The sequence below is a fragment of the Sciurus vulgaris genome, assembly GCF_902686455.1.
Source record: "Sciurus vulgaris genome assembly, chromosome: 1".
NCBI classification, from domain to species: Eukaryota; Metazoa; Chordata; class Mammalia; order Rodentia; family Sciuridae; genus Sciurus; species Sciurus vulgaris.
Genome location: NC_136461.1, coordinates 106532801 through 106557601, shown reverse-complemented (window position 1 = coordinate 106557601; position 24801 = coordinate 106532801). Strand labels below are relative to the sequence as shown.

Below are 24801 nucleotides of genomic sequence, written 5' to 3'. Positions count from 1 at the left end.
ACAGCAGGATAAATAGGGCAGATTTGAGTAACTACAGAATTTAACCTATTCCCATTTTATTTAATCTATACTTAAAATGTGTAACCCCCCAAAGAGAGTGATTAAATTATATATTATTATAATGTACGATTGGGTTAATTATTACAGTAAATTTGTTGAGAAGATAGGGAAGGAGAAATTGATTTGCATTTGTTATGTATATATTATAAATGCTTGTAATGCAACGTTTATGTTTTCTGTTTGATTGTAGAGAGCAGTCAATGTCTTCTGTTGGATTCTGTGTCATCAATTCTGCAAAACGAGGTTATCCTTTAGAGGATGCAACACACATAGCACTTCGTGAGTAATATTGGATACACTGTACCTAAATCAAGTCTGAAAACATTTTTGTCACTACTTAACTAGTCTCAGTCAAAGAAGGTTAATTGATTAAATGACCATGGCACCCTTGAAGGAAGTTTTTACTGACAGGTTGTGGAGTTTACTTTCTCAGTTAACGTTTTTATCCATTTGAATAAAAGCTCAGAATACTTACTAAATTCTAGTGTTACCAAATTAGGAAATATGACCAATGCACTGGGTTTGAATCAGATTCAGAATAATCTTAACAGTCTGCAACAATGAATTCAAAATACTTCATAGTTCATATTCGTTTAGCACTTTACAATTTAAACAGCTTGAGTGTGCTGTTTGAATATGAAACCCTGCATTTAGGTTTAAAAGAGAATGGGCCCCAATCAATATAAGCCAAAACGTCATACATGTGCTATAAAAATACCATTTTGGCCTGGGATTTTAGTTCAGTGGTAAAACCAGAGTTTGAGATGAAAATCAATTCTCTGCTTCTGCTGGTGGGTGGGGTCCACTTATGCTACAGACCTCTGCAGCCAAGAAAGCCTGTTTTAGTGTTAGCAGCTAATCAAGGTAGAGGACACCACTGGTGTCAGCTCTAGGCATCATAGCTGACAAAGCCAAATTCTTCTCCACTACTATTGAGTGTTATGTAGTAAGTAGCTCTTTAAAGGCAGGCTGTGCCTTCAAGTGTTGCAGCAAGATGCCAGCAGCTCACCACCAATTTCTTCTTTCTAGGTTCTTGTCTCGTGAATTCTAAAAATGAAATACACAGATAAGGAAGAGTGGGTGTAAAAGAGTAGTTCTTATTCAAGTGGGAAGAAAGGAGACAGAGTTCTCACAGATCAAAAGGGAACCCAGTAGGGATTGCAACTCCAGTGTGTTAGTCTAGGGGTTTATATAGCTCTTGGGTCAACACTGTTAATCCAAATTTATGCTACTCAGTTTTGAAAAAGTACCAGTGCTATTGGTCAAAATTTGTGCTGATCAGGTCTTGGAGAGTATCAGCCTTATCTATTAGTCCTTGAGTAACTTTCCTGCAATCTTCACCGGGTCTGCCCCCACTTTCAATTTCTTGGCACTCATCAGACAGGGTTCATCTGACCCATGCTGGCCTGGCAGGCTCCACGTGGCCACAACCTGTGTAGCTTTTTGAAGGGGATTGGTGGGGAGCTGCACACGTTGGCAACTGGGGAATCATATTGATCAGGGCAAAGATTGAGGGAGTGCTTACTTAGGGTTTCTAGGACCTGGGTTCAATCCCTAGCACACATGCACAAAATACACTGTTTGACTCCAGAGTGTCCATGGTGTTACTGTATTATATGCAGGTTCAGATTACATCTCAAGTTCATTCCTAAATATCGTAGCTCATGAGACACTGACAAACTAGAGGGCAAATAGCTTGAAACCTTAGTGGTATTCTCCTAAAGAACATACTTTTAGGAAATATGATGTCTGTCTTCAAATACCTAAAAAGGTCTCAATATGGACATATTCTGTGCTGTTATTTTTGAGCAACAGTTCTTGGGAGTATGGGGTATCATAAACTACAATGGGCATGTAGTGAAAAACTGTGGACACTTTATCTAGAAGAATGTGCATAAATACATAATTTATATGCTATTTCAGAAGTTAACAGATCCTTGTAAGGATGGTAGACAAGAATACCTATTGTAGAAAGCAAGGTCTAACGCCAGGTTGCAAGAACAGGGATTTTGGTCCCTTTTGAGATAGAAATATCTATAACTGAAGAATATTTTAGTGAATTTCTTGTCACTGAGAACACAATGCAGAGGCTTTATGATATTTTAGAAAACAATCCCCATTTGGGAGAGAAGCTATACTAGATGATCTTTAAGACCCTTTTATTTCTAGGATTTTAAAGATGAGGAGCTGGAAAAAATTACACAAATATTTATACATTCAGTATCAAACTATTATTATATAGCCTAAAACTTTGGGTAAGACTTCTTCAGTCTTAAATAGTTTTATTTAATTCCAAGCTGTTTTAAAATAAAAAAATCAATACTGCTCAAGGATTTTGTGGTAAATCATATTTTATAGTTTTATTTTATATATGTTATATTGGAGTACACTCCTTGAGTAGTAGGGATATTATCTTTTCATATTTCTATTTCCAGAGTTTATAAATCTTTGTAGTTACAATGCATCTTTCCTGGGAAATTTGTCAAGAATGCTTGACATGATACTTGCTCAAGAAATACATTATTTTTAAAAAGCACAAAAAAATTCCATTTAATTTCCTTAACAACCGTATGTTTTAGGTAGGTGGTGTCCATTATATTAACAAAAGGAACTCAAATTTATCATATTCTCAGAACTATGCAGACTTGGAACTTATGTCTAGGCCTTCTGACTCCCTAGTCTAGAAACCTGCCTGTTTGACTAGATAATTCATTCTGTTTGAGTTAGAATTCCTTTAGTGGAAGACCATGTGTTACAACCTGTATGTCCTCTAAGTGGTGCCTTACAAAGGCCCTTTGATATCATTGCATTTGGCAAGGCTTTTGGCAGGCTTGTTGTTCTTTGATTTGACTTAGCAATTTCCTTGTTATTGCATAGTTGTTTTTTATTTCCATTTTTAATCATAAAATCAGAGTTTAAAGAGGTAGTATCTTTTAGAAAATGCTCCAAATAGGGAGTTGAGAAGATTGAGTTTTTTTTCTTTTTCTTTTTGGTACTGGTGATTGAATCCAGGGGCACTTAACTACTCAGCCACATCCCTAGCCCCCTTTTATTTTTTATTTTGGAACGGAACTTGCTAAGTTGCTTAGGACTTACTAAGTTGCTGAGGCTGACTTTGAACTTGGGATCCTCCTGCCTCAGCCTCCTGAGCTACTATGATTATAGGCATGTGCTATACTAGTCTAGCTCTAGCTCTGTGGTCCCAGATAAATCACTGTACCAAGTTGACTATAAGAGAGGTCGCCGTTGAGAGTAATTGTTAATGGCAGATAAAGATTAATAGTAGATAATAAAGGACTTTTGTTGAAGCAGTTTCTAGAAATTTAACAAAAAAATGAATAGCTTTTAAAGTGAGCAAGGTAATTTGTATTGCATAAGGTCCATTGGTTTATTACATCTTTAATCCAATAGCATAACTATAGCATCTCATTTTTTAATATATGCACATATGGAGATAATGGTGCCTTTTGTTTGCTTGAATACTTTCTAAGCATTTGAAAAGCAAATGATTTGTATACTTTTGTAGCATATATAGGCCAAGAACAAACTTAATGATGTAACTCTTATGAAAACCTTTCTTATTTATTAACTTGTTGGCAAAATTTATTTCATCTTAGGTTTCAGCAAACCTAAGTACCTAAGTAATATCTTCCTAATAGATATGTCAAGACTTTTATCTTTCCTTTCATAGTCCATGTGCAGTTCTTTAAAAAAAAAAAAAAAAAAAAAAAAAAAAAAAAGCCTAAAGAAACATTCACATTGAAATAAATTCATCAGGCTGGTATTCAATAAAATTTTGAATGACTACTGCATGTGAGGCTCTGTACTGTACATAAGAGGTTATAGGGGTAAGAAAAAAGATGCTGTTCTTATTGTTTCCATGCTGGAAGTTTTAATTTCCCAGATGTCATTCTCATCAATTAAAGGATCTTCACTACATGTTAAGCACATGGCATTTTGACTGGTTACAGAGAATAGTGCACAGATGAATTTTTGAAAGAAACAATAGACTGGCAGTTAGTATTAAAAACTGAGATTCATGAGATTGTTCTTTCCCCCCCTTTTGAAGGATTACTTTTCTAAATGAACTCTATGGGAATTCAGTTGGCTTACTCTTTGGTATTATGCTTTGTCGTCTAAAGGAAATACCAGTTATGTACTGAGGAACTGTTATATGTGAATATTAAAACTTAGTGTTAATGTACATAGGAGAAAAGAAAATCCCTTTTTGCAAGTTTATTTTTTAAGAAAATGTATTTCAGCAGAATAGAGAAAGAAATGAAAAATAAATTTGTTACTTAAAAGAGAGCTGAAAATATTTGTTCAGTCTTCAACAAATTGATCTGCTCTACTAGATTCTTAAAATATAACATTGACCAACATAGGCAATATATATCTAACTAGAGCCAAACATTGTTAATTCAGTTATTAGTTACTCTTTTGAATGATTGCACATCATAGCCCAAGGTATGGTAGGCCTTAATTGATACAATATTAATGTAAAATACACCTGGCCTCCAAAAAATCCACACTATAGCTATAAAGTGCGTGAGAAATTCACAAGTAGCAGGATGTTCAAATGTCCTCCTCAACTTAAGTTGGGGTTACCTCTCAGTAAACCCATTGCAAAGTTGAAAAATCATAATTCAGACTCAAACCATTTTAAGTCAGGGACCATCCTGAATAGGAGCAGCAGAGTTGGGGGAGATATTTGGGGGTCCGAGTAAGAAGTGTCATGCTAGGGACTTTACATCTTAATCCATAAGCAGCATAGAGCCATCACAAGTGTTTAATAAGGAGTTAGCATAACTCAGGCAACCATGAGTATATATAATCTTAGATGAAAAACAAAAGTGAACATTTAAGAGCTTATTTGCCAAAATGTCTGCTGAGCATTGAGAACCTGAAAGCAGATAAAACAGAAGGGGTAGGTATTAGGAATATGAGAAGTAAATAGAATTTAATGATCATGTGAACCATTTGAAAATGCAGTTTGAGGAAAGAGGCAAAGGAAATGTCAAAGCAAATTCAGGATTCTAGTTGGTTGATGATGTGTAACTCAGATAAGGAACACGGGAGAAGGCAGAGGTCAGGATTTAGACACATTGAGTTTGAGTTTTCTATGTGTTATTGGGGCATATGTGTCCAGTAGGCCATAGGTAATTCAGATTCTTTTGTTCAGATAACAGAATCTAAAGAATTGGAAGCCGTCAGCATTTGATGTAAACCCTGAGCAATTAATAGTGAGTTGAAGAGAATGTGTATATCAAGAAAATAAAAATGTTGTAGAAAGCATCTTGTAGGGCATGAGGATTAAAGACAAAATCTAGTTCTCCAGTAAATGAAGAACTGAAAAAAGGCCAAGATGTCTTGTTATTAGGAAGTTGATAAAGAAAAATCAGGGGCAGGGGAGATAGCTCAGTCGATAGAGTGCTTGCCTTGCAAGCACGAGGCCCTGGGTTCGATCCCCAGTACCGCAAAAAAAAAAAAAAAAAAAAAAGAAAAATCAGGATAACACAAAAATTAAGAAAAAAAAGTTCAGCTTTGGTTGTGTGAAGGGACATTTGATACCATAACTTAATGAATAGGAAGACACTTATGCTTTCCACTTGTGCTAAATCGTTCTGGTCAAAAAGAGAGGCTCTAGGGAAAAAGAGGAATATGCTGCATAAGGCAAAATTGTCTGGAGTCAGGATCTTTCCTAGCCAGGCACTGTTACAGATACTGCAAATAGAGCAGTAAGTCCACTATTGTGGAGCTTCCATCCTGGTGGATAATAATTGAGGGCAGAGAGGATATACAGTAAGCAGGGACCTCCATAAAATGCCTATGACAAATTCCTCTGGAAGAAAGCAAATCAGAAGAGTTTTTATGAAGGGCAGTCTGGGTTGGCTTCTCTGATAAGGATTGAATTAAGTGATGAGTAGTCCTTTACAAAATAAAACCTTAAAGAGTTTACTTTTTCTTTATACACAAGTAATTTTTTATTGATTAATCTTTTTCTCTTCATCAGGTACTGTAAGACGGTTTCTGGAGATTCATGGGGAAACCATTGAAAAAGTAGTATTTGCTGTCTCTGAACTCGAAGAGGTATTTTGCTAGTTATTTTGCGTTATTTAAATCTTATTTGTACTTGTGTTTGCCTTTGTCTTGTCATTTTCTATTTACTGAATTTTCAGCAGATAAACCCTAATTGTGTGTAGATTTGTCAGTGGGACTTACCATCATGTATTGAAGATTATGTTGAGAACTAAAAATAAGTCAAAAGGAACATTTTGTTTGGATTTTTTACCACTTTACTGTTGTCACTGTGAGGGCAAGCTTATCCTCTGGGGCTGTTCTGTTTGCTGCCTCTGTTAGCTCTTAGGGGACTGCCTCATCACCTGCACATTGGGTGTCTGTGCAGCATAGCTGGAAAACTACTGCTTTGCTGATGAGGCTCTGGCGTGTCCTGGCCTGGAAATAAGTTACAGCCTGGTGTAGTGGCTAGGACAAAGTTGTGATTTTTATGTTTTATTGAATGTAGTTTTAGTGTGTTTCAGTTTAATTCAGAACCATTTTAAAAAATCAAATCTTTATCGTGTTAAGCTTTATTTGGCTAATTCAACTTCTAATATTTCTCAGTTTGTTTCTTTGGTCAAGTTACTACACCTCTCAGTGCTTTGGTAAAACAGGAAAGGAAAAAATAGGAATACTATTGATTGGTTTGCACATACAAGATGTGTTCCCAAAAAGTTGTTTACTGTTTTAGGAATTAGCTAGCCCTGGGATGGGCAGTCTTACCCAGCCAACAAGCTTTTCAAGATGTGAAAACATAAAATACAGAAAATAAGAAAAAATAAACAAACATGGCTAATATTCATTTTTTCAAAAAAGATATACAGATTACCAGTAAGCAGTGTAAAAATTCTCCATGACACTAATCATTTGGGAAAAGCAAATAAAAACCAGAGTGAAATGAAACTTCATACTCACTAGTATGGTTGTAATTATGAAGACAGATGATAGCAAGTGCTGGTAAAGATGTGGGAATTCTCAAAGATAGCTACCAGAAATGTAAAAATGGTATAACTGCTTTGGAAAATAGTCTGATAGTTCCTTTAAAAGTTAAACATAGATTTACCATATAAGGCTGCCAATCCACTCTTAAGTATATACAGAAGAGAATTAGAAACACAGATCCAATTGGACATGAATGTCACAACTATAATCCCAGTTACTTAGGAGGCCGAGACAGGAGAGTCACAAGTTTAAGGCCGGCCTCAGTAACTTGGTGAGATCCTGCTTCAAAATAAAAAAGAAAAAGGGCTAGGAGTATGACTCAGTGGTAGAGCATCACTGCATTCAATCTCCAGTACTACGAATAGATCCAAGCAAAGTTTTATGCACAAATATTCATAGTAGTAGTATTCATAATAGCCAAAAAGTAAAAATAACTTACATTTTGAGTTAATAAACAAAATGTAGTAAACACGTTGAATTTTATTCTGTCATAAAGAAGGAATAAGCCTTGAATATATTGTGAAAGAAACCAGACAAAAACAACCATGTATTGTATTCCGTTTGCATGAAATGTCCAAAATAGGCAAATTCATAGAGACAAAAAGATTAGTAGTTGCTAGGGATTAGGAAAGGGAGGAATGGGAAGTGATTGCTAATGGATTTTGGGGGTGATGATATTGTAATAAAATTAAGTATGATAGTAGTAATTATACAACTTTGTGAATATATTAGTGCTGAATTACATATTTTCCAAGGCTGACTTTTAGGATATGTAAATTATATGTTTTTTTTCCAAAAATGAAAAGACTATAAAACTGGGATCCTTAGTCCTCTTACATACCTATTTAAAAAATGATGCAGTCCAACGTGCAGTTCAAAAAGAAAACCAAAGGATGATTTCATTGATTTCATTGTTCTTCTAGGCTATGCCACCATTTATTTTCTTACTATTTGAATTTATTCTTTTTTAGTATAGTTAGGAATAATTGATGAATAATACTGAGCAATGATAATTCCTAAGCTGTTAAAAAAAGCAAAATGCTTCATGATAAAAAAAATAAGAACACCAAATGCCTATAAAGTACTATGGGTTTAAAGTGATTGCAGTATACCAACCCATATGGAAATCATAACGTTGTATGAATTTTATTCCATTTCTTTTTTAAAAAAGAAGTTTGAAACTTCTAAAAAAGAGTACAACTCATGAAATAACAGTCTTTCACAAATAGTTAGAAATGTTAAACGCCCACCCACCCACCCACCCCTCAAGAACTAAACCTGGGTCCAGTGGAGCCTGAGGCACATTGAACTTAAGGAAGTAGCATCTGAACTGAGTCTTGAAAGATACATATCTCTAGAAGTGAAGGTGAGGGTGAGGACAGGAGCACTGGAACTTACACATTTCAGGTTTGGTGACCTAGAATTGTCTACTAGCTAACAGTGTTAGATCTAACACAAAAAATGATTGAGGTCCTTGACAGCATGCAGTATGAGCTCAGAAGTTGTGAGGTCTTTATTCTTGATGGAGGCTGTCTTCACAGCATTGGGGCAGCACTAAGCACTGCTCAGATTGCTTCATTACTTCATTATTTTTCACAGAATGCCTTGCTTTTCTGATGCAGGCTACTTACCAAAAGCTGCTACCTCTGTACTTCCCAAGGTCACTAAAGGAAGAGAGTCGATCATTGCCATACCTACCTGCAGATATTGGGAATGCAGAAGGGGAGCCTGTGGTACCTGAACGGCAGATTAGAATAAGTGAAAAACCTGGTGCTCCAGAGGGTGAGTTCTAGAATTCTGTCTTTCTTACTTTCCTTCTTAAGGAAGTTGGTGTACTAATGAAACACCAACCACCAAGGAGGTAGGAAGTCATGCTTGACCTTTGGGAAGCTCTCTATTAGCATGACTCTAAGATTAAGACCAGTGTAGAAGTTTCCAGAGTCTTATTTTTGTTGAAATTCATTCTTTAAATTTACCCCCAAAATTATAGATAGGTAGGTGGACATATTATATCAAGTCTGTGGTAGGCAGTAGGGAATCAGAGATAGATATAACAACATTCTCAGAGTAACAAAGTTTATACTCTCATGCAGGACACTGGTAAAGTACATTAACATCTAAAAATTCTCAACAGCTTTAACAGTGTCCCTAAATAATAATATGGAACTAATTTGTTTTGTTAGGTTTTTATGCTCAAGTAGTAGTAGACAGAGCATGTTGGAATGGGAGCCCTTCTGAATCTTTTCTGTACTGACAGCTCATACTGATCTTCACACATACATACAAAAGGTCTTGAGTGCTTTCTATGAAGATATGCTCCACACATTTCAACTCTGGAACCTGATCTTGAGAAACAGTAGCTCAGGGGATTACTGTAAGATTCCTACCATGAATTTTTTTAAAAAATTGAACACCAAGTTAAAATTTGTAGAAAACTACTCAATTCTTTTTATTACATTACTATATCAAGTGGAGGGAATTATAAATGGCCTCAAATCACCAGCTTTGCTGGGCAGGTAGTCATACACTGTGGGGGAACCCACTAATAAGAGTAGATCTTTGAAATAATGCCAGGGTCATTTAGAAATCTTCATGCTTGTAACCACCACTATCGCAGATAATTTTTCCTTCATAAAATGCATTTAGTGAGATAAGTAGTACGGAACAGCAAAACCAATTTGAAATGACATGTCTGAACAGTAGATGAGAGTAACTCATTAACCAAAAGGTTCCCATCTCAAAGAGGTTTGATTTGCTTTTATATCTCAAAAATATTGTTTCTTTATAGATATCAACTTTAGTGTTCATATTTAATTAGAATGTTAAGTTTGTTTCACACATTTATGTATTTGATTTTACTTGAATTGAAGAAAGATTCATCTTGGGCAAGTTTTAATAAAAGTAGATCCTTCCTTCTAAGTTGTTGGCCAGTCACAGTTTAAGTAGAGGTGAAGGAAAAGTGGAGAAGTCCCAGCTGACATTCTACCAAGCTGAGATTCATGTGGTAGCATTACCTTGGGAAGTTCCCCCAGGTCCAAGGTATGTTGGTCTGTTTCTGTTTTTGTTAAACAGATCTAATCAGACAGTGGACACCACACCTAGAGCTGATCTGTTAAGGAGTAGCTCCTTCTAGCCAAACTCATAAGGATCATATAGATAGATCAGAAAATTTTCTTCTTAACTCGTAGTAAGAACTATAACTCTTAGGAACCAGAATCATTATGTTGGTATGACCAGCATAAAAATTACAACCGATGCTAAAGTACAGTTGAAATACCCTGTGATCCTGTTCATTTATCTTCCTTAGAGTGTTAACCTACAAAAGGGGGGGTTTATTGTGCCAGTCAATTACTCTATGTTATGATGCTTTGTCATGAACTATCTTTAAAGCCAAAGAGTTTAATTACTTCTTTTGCTTATGATCACTTTCTACCCCTTTCTTCCAAGTCACACATGGGCAGAGAATTATTTTCATTATTTCTATTCCACAAATGACTAAATCTTACTTCAGTTTCATTCTGAAAAACTAACATCAAGCCATGTTTTTTTTGCATTACCGCACAGTTATTCTTACAGCAGCGTTCATTGTGTTTCATTTAACTGTCTAGTTTTGTCCCTGGCTCTCTGTTGATAGTAGAATTTTTGTTACAGACAACCAAGAAGAGGAGGATGAAGGCTTGGGAGTCGATCTGTCTTTCATTGGCTCTCATGCTTTCGCTCGAATGGAAGGAGATATTGATAAGCAAAGAAAACTAATCCTTCAGGGACAATTATCCGAAGCAGCCCTACAGAAGCAGCATCAAAGAAAGTAAGGCAAATCTCTCTGGACTGTTAGACACATGAGGAGATGAGAAATAAGAAAGGGACCTGACATCTACCTAAAACATGATGTATTCTCTTTATTCTTCATGACAATTCAGTGAGGAAGGTACTATCCCCATTTTGCAGATGCAGACCTGAGCATTAAGTAATTTATCAGTGATCACAGTTAACATGTGGTGAAGCCAGTGTTCAGTTGCATTTCTGATTTCAGAGCTCCTACTCCACCTACACTAATTGTAATGCCTGCATGTAAGGTTATATTCTAAAAATAGAAATTAAGAAGTGAAAGACAGTTACAAAGTTTTTACTCTACTTTGTTTTAAAGTTCTGTTGAACTTAAAAGAGTTTTATTTCTCCCCAGCTTATCCCAAGGACTTAAGAACTTCTGGCCCATTCCATTTTTTCCAAGTGTTTCTTAAACAATCCTGAATAAATCCTTTTAAATATATAGATGCAACTTCTGTACTTTTAAGGTTTTTAAAAGATTAATAGTAAAGCTAGGTGCTTTTTGAAAAATTTTAAAGAAAAAAATAATAATAAACTATAATTAACTACAACTTATAGGGTTTGTAGAAAGGTAAAATAAACTTATAGAGCATTAAATAAGACAATATGATGAGTTTAATAAAGCATAGCACCTAGTACTTGTCAGGCTCTTAAAATTGGTCACTGCTATTGTCTTCAATACTGAACAAGTCATGGTCTGTTTTTACTTTGAGCTTTGGTACTAGACTACATTCATCCTTCAATCCTGTTCCTTTGCCAGGTTTCAGTTCAGAAGCAGCTGTCTCTGGAAACTTTAAAGTCTGGAATAGATATCTCCTCCTGTATGCTTTTTTGTAGCTTATACTTATCCAAAGCATAGCATAGTCTTTATTATATACTGTTTTGTCATGATGTCTGGATGTTGTTATCCTCCATGTATAAAATGGTAGTTGAACTCAGTGATCTCTGGAGACCCTTACCTAATTAAAATTTTATGTCTCAGTCCCAGTTATTTATTCCAATTTTACTTTAAAAAAAATAAAAGCAAATTTGCCACTAGGGGGCAGCAGTGAATAGCTTTTCCAAAGGACTCTGTCAGGATCAAATAATAAGATGGTTTCTAAACTTGGCCTTCTGTAAGAATCATCTGGCAGATAGTTTTCTTTAAATGAAGGGACTGTATTTCCCCTCACATGACTGCAACCTATGTATATTTTAAAACATGTTTACATTATAGTTTATGCCTTGCTAATGGATCGCAAACTTTTTGATCTCAGATTCCCTTTGCACTCTTAAAAATTTTTGAGGACCCCACAGAGCTTTTGTCTACCTAGTTGTATCTGTCAATATTTATTGTGTCAGAAACAATTTATTGATTCATTAAAAAATAACCTATTACCTATAGTTTTTGAAAAATAACTTTTTTATCTAGTGAACATACCACTGTTTTGGATTTTTTTTAAATTTTACAAATATTTTAGTGTTTGACATAATAAAAGACAGCTGGATTCTCATATCAGTATTTAAACTTTTGCAATAAGTTGTTCTGGATAAAGTATATGAATAAACAATCTGACTTCACCTAAATATTTGATTGGAAATGGGAAGGATATTTTAATAATCTTTTCACACAAATGGGAATATATTTCTTTGATACTGCACTAAAATTTGATAAATGGTAGTTTCTTAAAGTTTAGTTTTAATGTGAGATCTCAGACCATATCCATGAATTTTTATACTCTGATTAAAATGTGTACTATACTGTACTTTGGACAGATTTTAAAATAGGAATTTTTAGCATGACTTTATGATCTAATACATAGGTCATTTAGAAAATATTGATCCACCAGAATATTCAGATCTTCCAAATACTGACACATTTCATTATGTAATATCAAAATATTTGCTAGTATCATCACCAACTCATTAGAAAAGTCTTTATTAAGAACTATCAAGATTTGTGACAATACAGATTTTCCAAAGTTTTTTTTTTTTTTTTTTTTTTTTTTTGTGTGTGTGTGTGTGTATGTGTATGTATGTATTTTGCAAAGCCTGAGTCTTATCATTGGCAACAAAAACTCTTGGTTATTTTTCTTGAAATGACAGGATTGTTTTATTCATTTTTAAAGAAAACAATTCATATTGAATGACCAGTTTGTCTGCCAGTGTTTGAAGTCAATGGTGTTTCATGAAAAAAGCAACTTGTTCAACTTGCAGCTCAAATAATCACATGGTGCTTTACTTCAAGACATCCTCATACTTCAGTGTCCAAAAGTGCTTTATGTGTTCTGTCCATTTTGTCACATTAATATTAAAAAGATGTTGATTTAATAAAATTAATAACCTTTACTTCTTCATCAAAGACATTATTTGGCATTGAAGAATCCAGTAACTGCTACTACAGTTTGGTGCCACTGCCTTGATCTGTTTAAGGTTGTTGCCAGCCATTTTTACCCAGCAGTTGCTTTTGTACCAATAGTGCAAATATCAGCACAGTGAAAAAGGAAATAATGTGTTATGGAAATAGTTTTGACTTAGCAAATTGCTTATGATGTCTTTCTACTTCTTCAGAGGCCTGCAACCATACTTTACTGATTTGTGTGGTCTCACCAGTACTTTGTAGTAGGAAGGAATTTGGGGGAACATCGGGTACAGTGAGTTCATACTCTGTCAGCATAAGAATCACCAGAGGTGCTTGTTAAAAGTCCATGGGCCCCATACCAAACCTCCTGAGTCAGAACCTTCACGGGAAGGACTCAAAAAATCTTTCTTTTGCAATTTCTTATTACCGTGTGCCCTAAATCATTGATCTTGTGTGACACCTTTACATGGGGTAAACTGATCCAACAGATCTCTGGCCAGAGGTACAACTGATTGAGGCAGAGCCTTCAAAGTGGCCATGGCACCATACCTCCCTTATCAACCCATTTATACAAACCAAGTTCAAGGTTTTTTCTGGGTTTCTGGGTTCTAAGGATTTTTGGGGATGTTTTTTGTTTTGTTTTTATATTCAGAAAGAAAGGGCTGCATGGTTATCTTAATTCAGTCAACATTTTCTTTCTTACACACACACACACACACACACACACACAATTACATATCATATACCTTTTTCATTTCTTCATAAAGTGGTATAAATAATCTGGAATTTTTTATCTTTGACTTGGTTTCTTATCTTTGTTTTTTTTTTTTTGGGTGTCCACATACAGACCTTTTTTTTTTTAAATTTATTTTTATTGTAAATAAATGGGATACATGTTGTTTCTGTTTGTACATGGAGTAACAGCATACCATTTGCATATTCATACATTTACATAGGGTAATGATGTATGATTCATTCCGTTATTTTTTTACTTCCCCACACCCCTCCCACCCCTCTTTTCCTTCTATACAGTCCCTCCTTCCTCCATTCTTGCCCCCCTCCCACCTCCCATTATGTGTCATCATCCGCTTATCAGTGAGATCATTTGTCTTTTGCATTTTTGAGATTGGCTTATCTCACTTAACATGATATTCTCCAATTTCATCCATTTGCCTGCAAATGCCATAATTTTATTATTCTTTATAGCCGAGTAATATTCCATTGTATATATATACCACAGTTTCTTTATCCATTCATCAATTGAAGGGCATCTAGGTTGGTTCCACAGTCTGGCTATTGTGAATTGAGCAGCTATGAACATTGATGTGGCTGTATCTCTGTAGTATGCTGATTTTAAGTCCTTTGGGTACAGGCCGAGGAGTGGGATAGCTGGGTCAAATGGTAGGTCCATTCCAAGTTTTCTAAGGAATCTCCACACTGCTTTCCAGAGTGGCTGCACTAATGTGCAACCCCACGAGCGATGTATGAGTGTACCTTTTTCCCCGCATCCTCTCCAACACCTGTTGTTGCTTGTGTTCTTGATAATCACCATTCTAATTGGGGTGAGATGGAATCTTAGTGTAGTTTGGATTTGCATTTCTCTTATTACTAAAGATGGTGAACATTTTCCATATGTTTGTTGATTGCTTATAGATCTTCTGTGAAGTGTCTGTTCATGTCCTTAGCCCATTTGTTGATTGGGTTATTTGTATTTTTGGTGTAGAGTTTTTTTTAATTCTCTATATATTCTGGAAATTAGTGCTCTATCTGAAGTATGAGTGGCAAAGATATTCTCCCACTCTGTAGGCTCTCTCTTCACATTGCTGATAGTTTCCTTTGCTGAGAGAAAGCTATTTAGTTTGACTCTATCCCAATTATTGATTTTTTTCTTTTTTATTCTTGTGCTATGGGAGTCCTGTTAAGGAAGTCTGATCCTAAGCCAACAAGGTGAAGATTTGGACCTACTTTTTCTTCTATAAGATGCAGGGTCTCTGGTCTAATTTCAAGGTCCTTGATCCATTGTGAGTTGATTTTTGTGCAGGGTGAGAGATAGGGGTTTAGTTTCATTCTAAACTATCCAAATCCATATCCAGTTGCATATGGATTTCCAGTTTTCCCAGCACCATTTGTTGAAGAGGCTATCTTTTCTCCATTGCATATTTTTGGCACCTTTGTCTAGTATTTGAAAATTGTATTTATTTGGGTTTGTGTCCGTGTCCTCTATTCTGTACCATTGATCTACTTGTCTATTTTGGTGCCAATACCATGCTGTTTTTGTTACTATTGCTTTGTAGTATAGTTGAAGTTCTGGTATTGCGATACCCCCTGTTTCATTCTTCCTGCTAAGGATTGCTTTAGCTATTCTGGGTTTCTTATTCTTCCAGATGAATTTCATGATTGCTTGCTCTATTTCTATAAGGTATGTCATTGGGATTTTAATTGGAATTGCATTGAATCTGTATAGCACTTTTGGTAGTATGGCCATTTTGACAATATGAATTCTTCCTATCCAAGAACATGGGAGATCTTTCCATCTTCTAATGGCTTCCTTAATTTCTTTCTTCAATGTTTTGTAGTTTTCATTGTAGAGATCTTTTACCTCTTTGGTTAGATTGATTCCCAAGTATTTTAGTTTTTTTGAGGCTATTGCAAATGGGATTGTTTTCCTCATTTCCCTTTCAGCTATTTCGTTGCTTGCGTATAAAAATGCTTTAGATTTATGCATGTTGATTTTATAGCCTGCTATTTTGCTGAATTCATTGAGAGGTCTAGAAGTTTTCTGGAGGAGGTTTTTGGATCCTCTAAATATAGAATCATGTCATCCACAAATAGTGACAGCTTAAGTTCCTCTTTTCCTATTCGTATCCCTTTAATTTCTTTGGTCTGCCTAATTGCTCTGGCTAGAGTTTCGAGGACAATGTTGAATAGAAGTGGTGAAAGAGGACATCCCTGTCTTGTTCCTGTTTTTAAAGGGAACGGTTTCAGTTTTTCTCCATTAAGAATGATGTTGGCCATGGGCTTAGCATAAATAGCCTTTACAATGTTCAGGTATGTTCCTACTATCCCTATTTTTTCTAGTGTTTTGAGCATGAAGGGGTGTTGTATTTTGTCGAACGCTTTTTCTGCGTCAATTGAAATAACCATATGATTCTTATCCTTAAGTCTATTCACGTGATGGATTACGTTTATTGATTTATGAATGTTGAACCATCCTTGCATTCCAGGGATGAACTCCACTTGATTGTGGTGCACAGTTTTCAAAGTAGCTTCTCATTATGTTCTGTATCTCAGTGGTGTCTGTCGTGATATTTCCTTTTTCATCACAAATTTTAGTAATTTGAATCTTCTCTCTCCTTCTCTTTGTTAGTGTGGCTAAAGGTTTGTCTATTTTACTTTTTCAAAGAACCAACTTTTTGTTTTGTCAATTTTTTGAATTGTTTCTTTTGTTTCAATTTCATTGATTTCAGCTCTGATTTTAATTATTTCCTGTCTTCTACTACTTTTGCTGTTTTTCTGTTCTTCTTTTTCTAGGGCTTTGAGCTGTAATGTTAGGTCATTTAGTTGTTGACTTTTCATTCTTTTCTGGAATGTGCTCAATGCAATGAATTTTCCTCTTAATACCACTTTCATAGTGTCCCAGAGATTTTGATATGTTGTATCGTTGTTCTCATTGACCTCTAAGAATTTTTTAATCTCCTCCCTGATGTTTTTTGTTATCCATGTTTCATTCAATAGCATATTATTTAGTTTCCAGGTGTTGGAGTAATTTCTGTTTTTTATTTTGTCATTGATTTCTACTCTCAGTCCATTATGATCTGATAGAACACAAGGCAGTATCTCTATTTTTTTGCATTTCCTAAGGGCTGCTTTGTGGCATAACATATGGTCTGTTTTTGAGAAGGTTCCATGTGCTGCTAAGAAGAAAGTGAATCTGCTCGTTGATGGATGGAATATTCTATGTATGTCTATTAAGTCTAGGTTATTGATTGTGTTATTGAGTTCTATGGTTTCTTTGGTTGGATTTTGTTTGGAAGATCTATCTAGTGGTGACAGCGGTGCATTAAAGTCACCCATAATTATCGTGTTGTGGTCTGTGTGATTCCTGAAATTGAGAAGGATTTGTTTGATGTACAGGGATGCACCATTGTTTGGGGTATAAATATTTACTATCGTTATGTCTTCCTGATTTATGGTTTCCTTAAGCAGTATGAAATGTCCTTCTTTATCCCTTCTGACTAACTTTGGCTTGAAGTCCACTTTATCTGATATAAGGATGGAAACCCTCATTTTTATACTGAGTCCATGTGCGTGGTAGGTTTTTCCCCATACTTTCACCTTTAGTCTGTGATGTCTTTTTCTATGAGATGAGTGTCTTGCAGGCAGCATATTGTTGGGTCTTTCTTTTTAATCCACTCTGCCAGTCTGTGTCTTTTGATAGATGAGTTTAGGCCATTAATGTTCAGGGTTATTATTGAGATACGATTTGTATTCCCAGTCATTTGACTTATTTTTGGTTTTTAAGTTGGCTTGGTTTCTCCTTTGAGTGGTTTTTCTCTAAGGTAGTTCCTCCCTTTGCTGACCTCCATTGTTGTTTTTCATTTCCCCCTCATGGAATATTTTGTTGAGAACATTCTGTAGTGTAGGCTTTCTATTTGTAAATTCTTTTAACTTCTGTTTATCAAGGAAGGATTTTATTTCATCTTCAAATCTGAAGGTTAGTTTTGTTGGATGTAGGATTCCATGTTCTTTCAGAGCTTGAAATATTTGGTCTAGGCCCTTCTAGCTTTTAGAGTCTGGGTTGAGAAGTCGGCTGCTATCCGTATTGGTCTCCCCCTACATGTAATCTGATGCTTTTCTCTCGTGGCCTTCAAAATCCTCTTTATTTTGAATGTTAGGCATTTTCATTATAATGTGCCTTGGTGTGGATCTGTTGTGATTCTGTGCATTTGGTGTTCTGTAAGCCTCTTGTATTTCATTTTCCATTTCATTGTTCAGATTTGGGAAATTTTCTGATATTATTTCATTGAATAGATTGTTCATTCCTTTGGTTTGTATCTCTGTGCCTTCCTCAATCCCAATAATTCTTAAATTTGATCTTTTCATGATTTCCCATAGTTCTTGGAGATTCTGTTCATGATTTCTTACCATCTTCTCTGTTTGGGCAACTTTATTTTCAAGATTAAATATTTTGTCTTCATTGTCTGAGGTTCTGTCTTCCAAATGGTCTAGTCTTTTGGTGATGCTTTCCATTGAGTTTTTTATTTGGTTTATTGTCTCCTTCATTTCAAGGATTTTCATTTGTTTTTTTTTTTTTTTTTTTTTTTTGAGAATCTCTATCTCTTTGTTGAAATAATCTTTTGCTTCCTGCAGTTGCTCTTTCAGCTTATTGGTATTATCATTCATTGCCTGCATTTGTTCTCTTATCTCATCCTTTGCTTCACAAATCATCTTAATCATGTATAATCTGAAGTCCTTTTCTGACATTTCTTCTAACATACTGTCATTGGATTCTATTAATATAGAATCTAGATTTGTTTGGATCATTTTCTTCCCTTGTTTTTTCATGTTGTTCATGTATCTTCCCCTCTAGCAGTACAGATCTGGGGTATTGCAGATTTCCCCCATAGGTTTATAGTGGCCCTATAGGTTTCCAAAACCCTTTCTTCAATGAGAGATCAATATTAGCAGTGCCCAAATCAGACACTATGCAATCCTAGACCAAATAGCCTCTATGGGGACAATAACAAAATTGTCATAGTAAACAAAATGATTTCAAAGATTATCTTCGGTAAAACAAACAGGTTTGCAATAAGGTCTGCAGTTTCTAATGGAGGACAAAGAGGATGCAGAGGGATGTAGAATGTGGCTGTTAATGGGATAAGAAAAGAATATACAGAAGTTCTAGAAAATAGAAAGGCTGAGAGTGTAATCAAAAGAAATTGGATGTTAGCATGCAAAAAAGGGAGAAAGAGACTCTGAGGGAACAGGTAAACAAAAGGAAAAGAGAGCAAGAAAAGTAAAGAAATAAAAACTTAAATTTTTTAAAAAGGAGAAAAAAAATCTACTGTATAACAGTCATATACTAATGAAACCTCCCAGTGTTCAGTAGCCTGATGCATGAGAGGTTCCTGACAATGAGCTTCAAGCCTCCAGCAGGCATCTCAGGATGGGATTTGCCCCACCCAAAGATCAAAACTATGGCTTCCAGGATTATCCAAGATGGCCGCTCTGGCTTCCAAATGTGCTGGCAAATGGGGAGCTGCAGCTCAGGGCATGGACGTGGTCAGCTGGAGGTCCTGGAGACGGGATGTCGTTGGTCCGGCAGGGGTCCTGGAGGTAGGGTGTGTTTGGTGTGGTTGTGGGATCCTGGAGGCCGGATGCAATCAGTCGGTCCTGGGGTCCCGGTGATAGGGCGCAGTCAGTTGGTTTGGGGGTCCTGGTGGCAGGGAGTTGTCAGTCGATGTGAGGGCCCCAGAAGCAGGGAGTGGTCCGTTGGGCTGAGGTATTGTGGAGACGAGGCTCAGTCAGTCTGGCCAGGGGTCCTACGGGGCCTGGCTGTTGTCTCAAAATGGCGGCAGCCATGTGTAATCAAACCTGCAGGTACTGTAACAGTGAACTTCCAGGCAACAGCAGGCAGCTGGTGCTCCCCTGGTGATCGGCGATCAGTTTGCTGACTGTTGTCGGACAGTCAGGAGGTGAACCTCATGCGTTGGGTGATGGATAGGTGTAAGGCAGGTGATGGACAGGCGAGAGGCAGGCAAATGGTGGATGATAGGTGCCTGACTGAGCAATCTGCACTCAAAAAAGGCGTCGATATGCTGGCAGACTGCAGGTCATCACAGCAAGACAAATGGGGTAAACACCAGGGGATTGATAAGCAGCAAAAACTGCCTTACCGAGAAAGAGATATCTTCTGCTTGAAACCAGAGTTACCGAGCGACTCTTTTTTTTTTTTTTTTTAATAAATTGATTTGTTTCACTTAACAACTACGAGTTGAAGCCACTATTAAAATGAATATGTATTTACTGAGTGCACACTTCTTGGAAAGGAGTCCCTGGAAAAGAGATAGGTTCTGGGAACAAGTACAAATTCAGCATATAAAACCTTGTCCTTTGTGCTGGTAGATGGCCTTGATCTAGAGAGGCAAATGTGTTACACAGTGAGTTTTTTCCATTTGGTTCTGGGAGACATTGGCCACTTACTCTATAAGATTATTTTCAAGGTATAGACATAAATAAGGTAGTCCCTGATTTCTGAAAATTTAAGTCAGCCACATTACCTTCAGATGCCAGCAGCATTAAGAAGCTTTGAAGCAAAATTCTGAACAGCCATCAGAATATTATTCACGTAAGTTAGCACATAGTTGTAGCACAGCCTGTGGATCTGAAAGCCTGGAGCAGAAAACAAAGACTGAGCACCTCTGCCATTCAGTCCCTTGAGGGATATGCTGTACCTAAATCAAATGATTTTCTGATTTCTCATTTAAGTGCCCTGTGTCTGTGATGATTGAAGATGAGGTCTTGTCTTATATCTGTAATGCAGAATATTTATGATTGATGTTAAAATAAAAACTTGAGACAAAATAAATTTGTTCATTCTAGCAAAGAAAGATTCATGATTCAGGCAACACTCAAAACCAGAAGAGTTTCAAAGAGCTTTGCTCTAGCCGTGTGAGCAATAGGCTTTTACAGGCCCAGTGCAGAAGAAGCAAAGTCAGTTACTTGGCTGGCTCACAGCTGACTTTTGCCTTATTTGGATATAATCCAACAGCAGGTTGTGATTGGCTGAAGCTCAGTTTAGTGGAGGTGGTGGTCATTATTGTTGTTGTTGTTGTTTTCTCTCCAATTTAATCACTTAAGAGAAGACCTCTTATTTAAGTGTGGTTGTGCCTGTGTAAGGGTTCATGCATAGAAACAGTCCCAGGCCAATGACCTATTCATTTTGCTTTAACAGTAAAATAAATAGTGCTTTCAAAAAGTATGAGGTCTGTGAGGTCAAACTATTTTCATGTTACTAAACTTACTTTCCCTTTTCATTCTCATTCAGTCTTCAGTGAAATTTTCTGGAGGCTACTTAACATGTAATATTGCAGTAGATTAAATACAGAAATAGAAAAGAGAATCTAGCAGAAATTAAAGAGATTTACAAAAATTAAGAATATAACTCTTCTCCTTAAACGCAGCTTTTTAAAAACATGATAAAGTTATTGTTACATAATATGTCTTTTTATTGTTTTTGAATAATAAATAAATGTTTTTAATTTGTTTTTATCTCAACATGGTTAACATTCATAGGTATAACTGACAAACAGAGGTCTTTAGAATCCTTAATGACTTTTTTTAAAAAAGGGTCCTGAGACCAAAAAGTTTTAGAATTGATCATTAATAGTTTAGGAGTTTGTGATAGAACTGAGTTGTAAGTCATCTGTTACATCTGCTGCCATGTTTGAGATTACAGGGTGGCAGGTTTGTTTGTTGTTTTTTTCTTGCTCTTTCTAAACTATTTTTTTTTTAATTTTCACACATTGAATCTGGTTTCCATTAATTAAATCAGGTTGGATAACTTTAGGTTTTTGTTCTTTTTTTAATCTCCAAGAAGTAAGTAGGTTTTTAGTTTTTAATATCTTTTTGAAAGCCTTCTGTCAATCAGTAGGCTTCCTCCATTAGTAACAAAAGTAATGATCACATGGATTGGCAATAGCTTTCTTTCATTCCTTTGGTAACATTTCCATGCCACTTCACTATCTCTTCACAAAAATTCTTTTGTAAAATCTCAAAAAAATTGGACATTTTGTCTAATTCTTATGTTAATATTTCCTAGTCTTTTGTCCAACTATCACTGATTTGGGTGTATCATAATATAGAAGTTGGTTTACTTATAAACATTAGGAATCAAACTAGCTGCTATTTTTCAAAAATAAAGTTTTTGAAACTCAAAATTATTTAACATTTTCTTTTCTTTTTACTAGTGTTTCCAGTTGCTTGTGACTCTTATGTCTTTTCTCATAGCAAAAATGTTATCTCCTTCATTACTTATTAGCCCTTACTCATATGCCAAGTGTTGTGATAGAATACTACTAGTGGTAAAGTGACAAGCAAGAAAAATCCAGCCTCTGCCCTCATAGAGCTTAGGGTCTTACACAAGAAAGCAGTTAAATTATAGGTACAGAGTGCAATAAGAGGATATAACAAGGATCTTAACCAAGTCTAGGGTGGGGATGCACGAAGTCTGGAAAAACTTCTCTTAATTCCAAAGGCAATTCCCAGGGCTATTGACTTTACACAACAGATTAGTTATTGGTCTTTTCAGAGTAATACAGTTTACATTTTCTTCATTGTTCCACCTTTGGCAGTGCAGGTGTATGGCAATTGAATAACTGGAAGAAATCAGCTCATGTTAGCTTTGTGAGGACAGCATCCAACCTCACTTGATTCAACACATTGAAAAGCTATCTAACTCAGTATTTCTGCATTTAGAGCACACTAATGGTAATTTCACTACCATTTTGACTTATTTTATATGATTGTTTATCCATGATATTATATTATGCCTCGCATGAAATAGAAAATTCATTTATTTGGAATAAGCTATAGGAAAACTAGAAACTATTTCAACTTGGTATTTTCCTTTTTTAGTTTCATTTTTTGGATTGGAACAAAGGATTGCATGTCTTGATTGAAATAAAACACAGACCACAGCACTAAATAAGGAGCAGTTTTTAAGAGATGTAATGGAAAATGTAAAATATTCTTTGAGTAGTGAAGTTTAGAGGAAAAAAAGGAAATTCTCTTTCTATTGAGTGAGGAGATAAGAATAATATCTTTTGCTTTTCTCCCTGCTCCCAACTACTGGTTTAAAAGAAAAAAATATATATATGACTAGATAATTGCACTTAAATAATCTGTATTGGGAATGGAGGAGACTAAACTAGAATGAAGAAGCCTGTTGATGATCGCAGTTGTGAGTGGTGGCATTGAAATTCACCACAAGGTCCTTAGAAACCACGACAGCACCAGCATCTCAGAAGTGACTTAAGCCTGTTTTTTTTTTTTTTTTTTTTTTTTTTTTTTTTTAAGTCACAAACCCTATAAGAATCAAACATAAACTCTAAACTTTCTCTTCATAAACATTTTCATGTAGATTTGGCCAAAGTCTATTCTTGGATCTCAAGTTATTAATCACCAGTCAAGGTTAAAAACCTCTTAAAACTTATACTATTTCAGGGTTCACACCATGTGTTAAAAGCAATTTTAGATGGATTAAGGACTTAGTTTCTTTTTAAATTAAAACTCATGGAAGAAGTTAAAGATTAGCATCTTTCATAGCTTACAGAAAGTTTTCTTAAATGAACTTAAAGAGCATTGGGTATACAAGAAAAAATAGTTTTGACTATGCTGAAATTAAGAACTTAATAGAGCCAAGAAGCTTAAATAAAGTGCAAAAGCAAGTTACAGGATAAAAGCAAATAAAAGATATCCACAATGCACAAAAACTGGCAAATGATTGGTATCAACAATATGTAAAGAACTACAAATCAATGAGAAGAGGACAAACACCTCAATAGAAAATGGACCAGACTTCTCAGAGAAGAGGAAGACATCTTTAGTAAACATGAACAGGATCTCAGTTTCATTAGTAACCAGAGGGAAAAGATACCATTTCAGACATAACTGATTGGCAAAACTTAAGACATTTGTTGCTACCAAACGTTGAAGAGGACATGGATTCATAGGATTTCATTCCCTGATTACAGAAGTATAAATTGGTATAATATTTTGGAAAAAGTGAACATTCCCTATAACCTAGAACTTCTACTCCTAGGTAATCTTAAGGGAAATCGTGCACGTGTTTACCAGAAGACACATAAGATAAGTTGATTGTGGCACTATTCACAGCAGCATAAACTTGGGAATATCCCAGGTGCCCATCAGTGGAGGAGTGGATGCGAAACTACAGTTTTCATACAGAGTAGTAATATAATCCTAGTCAAAGTGAATAACCGACATTGAAACTCAGTGGTATAAATAAATCTTAGCAATATAAAATGTCAAAAAAGTCAGGACCAAAGGATCCCATACAGCATAATAAGTGTATTTTAATCATAGGAACAACTTTAATAAATCATTGCATTGAATAAATATAGATTCATTAAAACAGTATGAAAAGGAAAATAAGGAAATGATAAACCGGAGCCTCCAGATGATGATGGGAGAAACAGGGTTAGAGTTGGAGGAGAGTAGCCACGTGATTCGATGGAGACTATTGTGAAGGTGCTGATTTTTGTTCATGGTGGTAGGTTTGGGGAGTTTATTATTTAATTAAAAGAAACTAATTATAGCTGGGTGCAGTGGCACATGCTTGTAATCCCAGCAGCTTGGAGGCTGAGTAAAGAGACTCATGAGTGCAGAGCCAGCCTCAGCAACAGTGAGGTACTAAGCAACTCAGTGAGACCCTGTCTCTGAATAAAATACAAAATAGGGCTGAGGATATGGGTCAGTGGTTGAGTACCTGAGTTCAATCCCTGTCCCCCCCCCCCCGCCAAAAAAAAACTAGTAACTGTAACCAGCCT

The 24801-nt window shown here is 35.7% G+C and overlaps 1 protein-coding gene across 2 annotated transcripts in view; it reads left to right on the top strand.

Annotated features, from left to right (window-relative positions):
* Positions 1-24801, top strand: part of GDAP2 (ganglioside induced differentiation associated protein 2) — a 69355-nt gene that overhangs the window by 20547 nt on the left and 24007 nt on the right. For both annotated transcript variants that reach the window (XM_079100330.1, XM_079100331.1), the window contains exons 5-8: positions 251-339; positions 6074-6150; positions 8685-8844; positions 10714-10870. In XM_079100330.1, coding sequence (XP_078956456.1) covers positions 251-339; positions 6074-6150; positions 8685-8844; positions 10714-10870 — 483 coding nt within the window. The remainder of the gene's footprint in view (positions 1-250; positions 340-6073; positions 6151-8684; positions 8845-10713; positions 10871-24801) is intronic.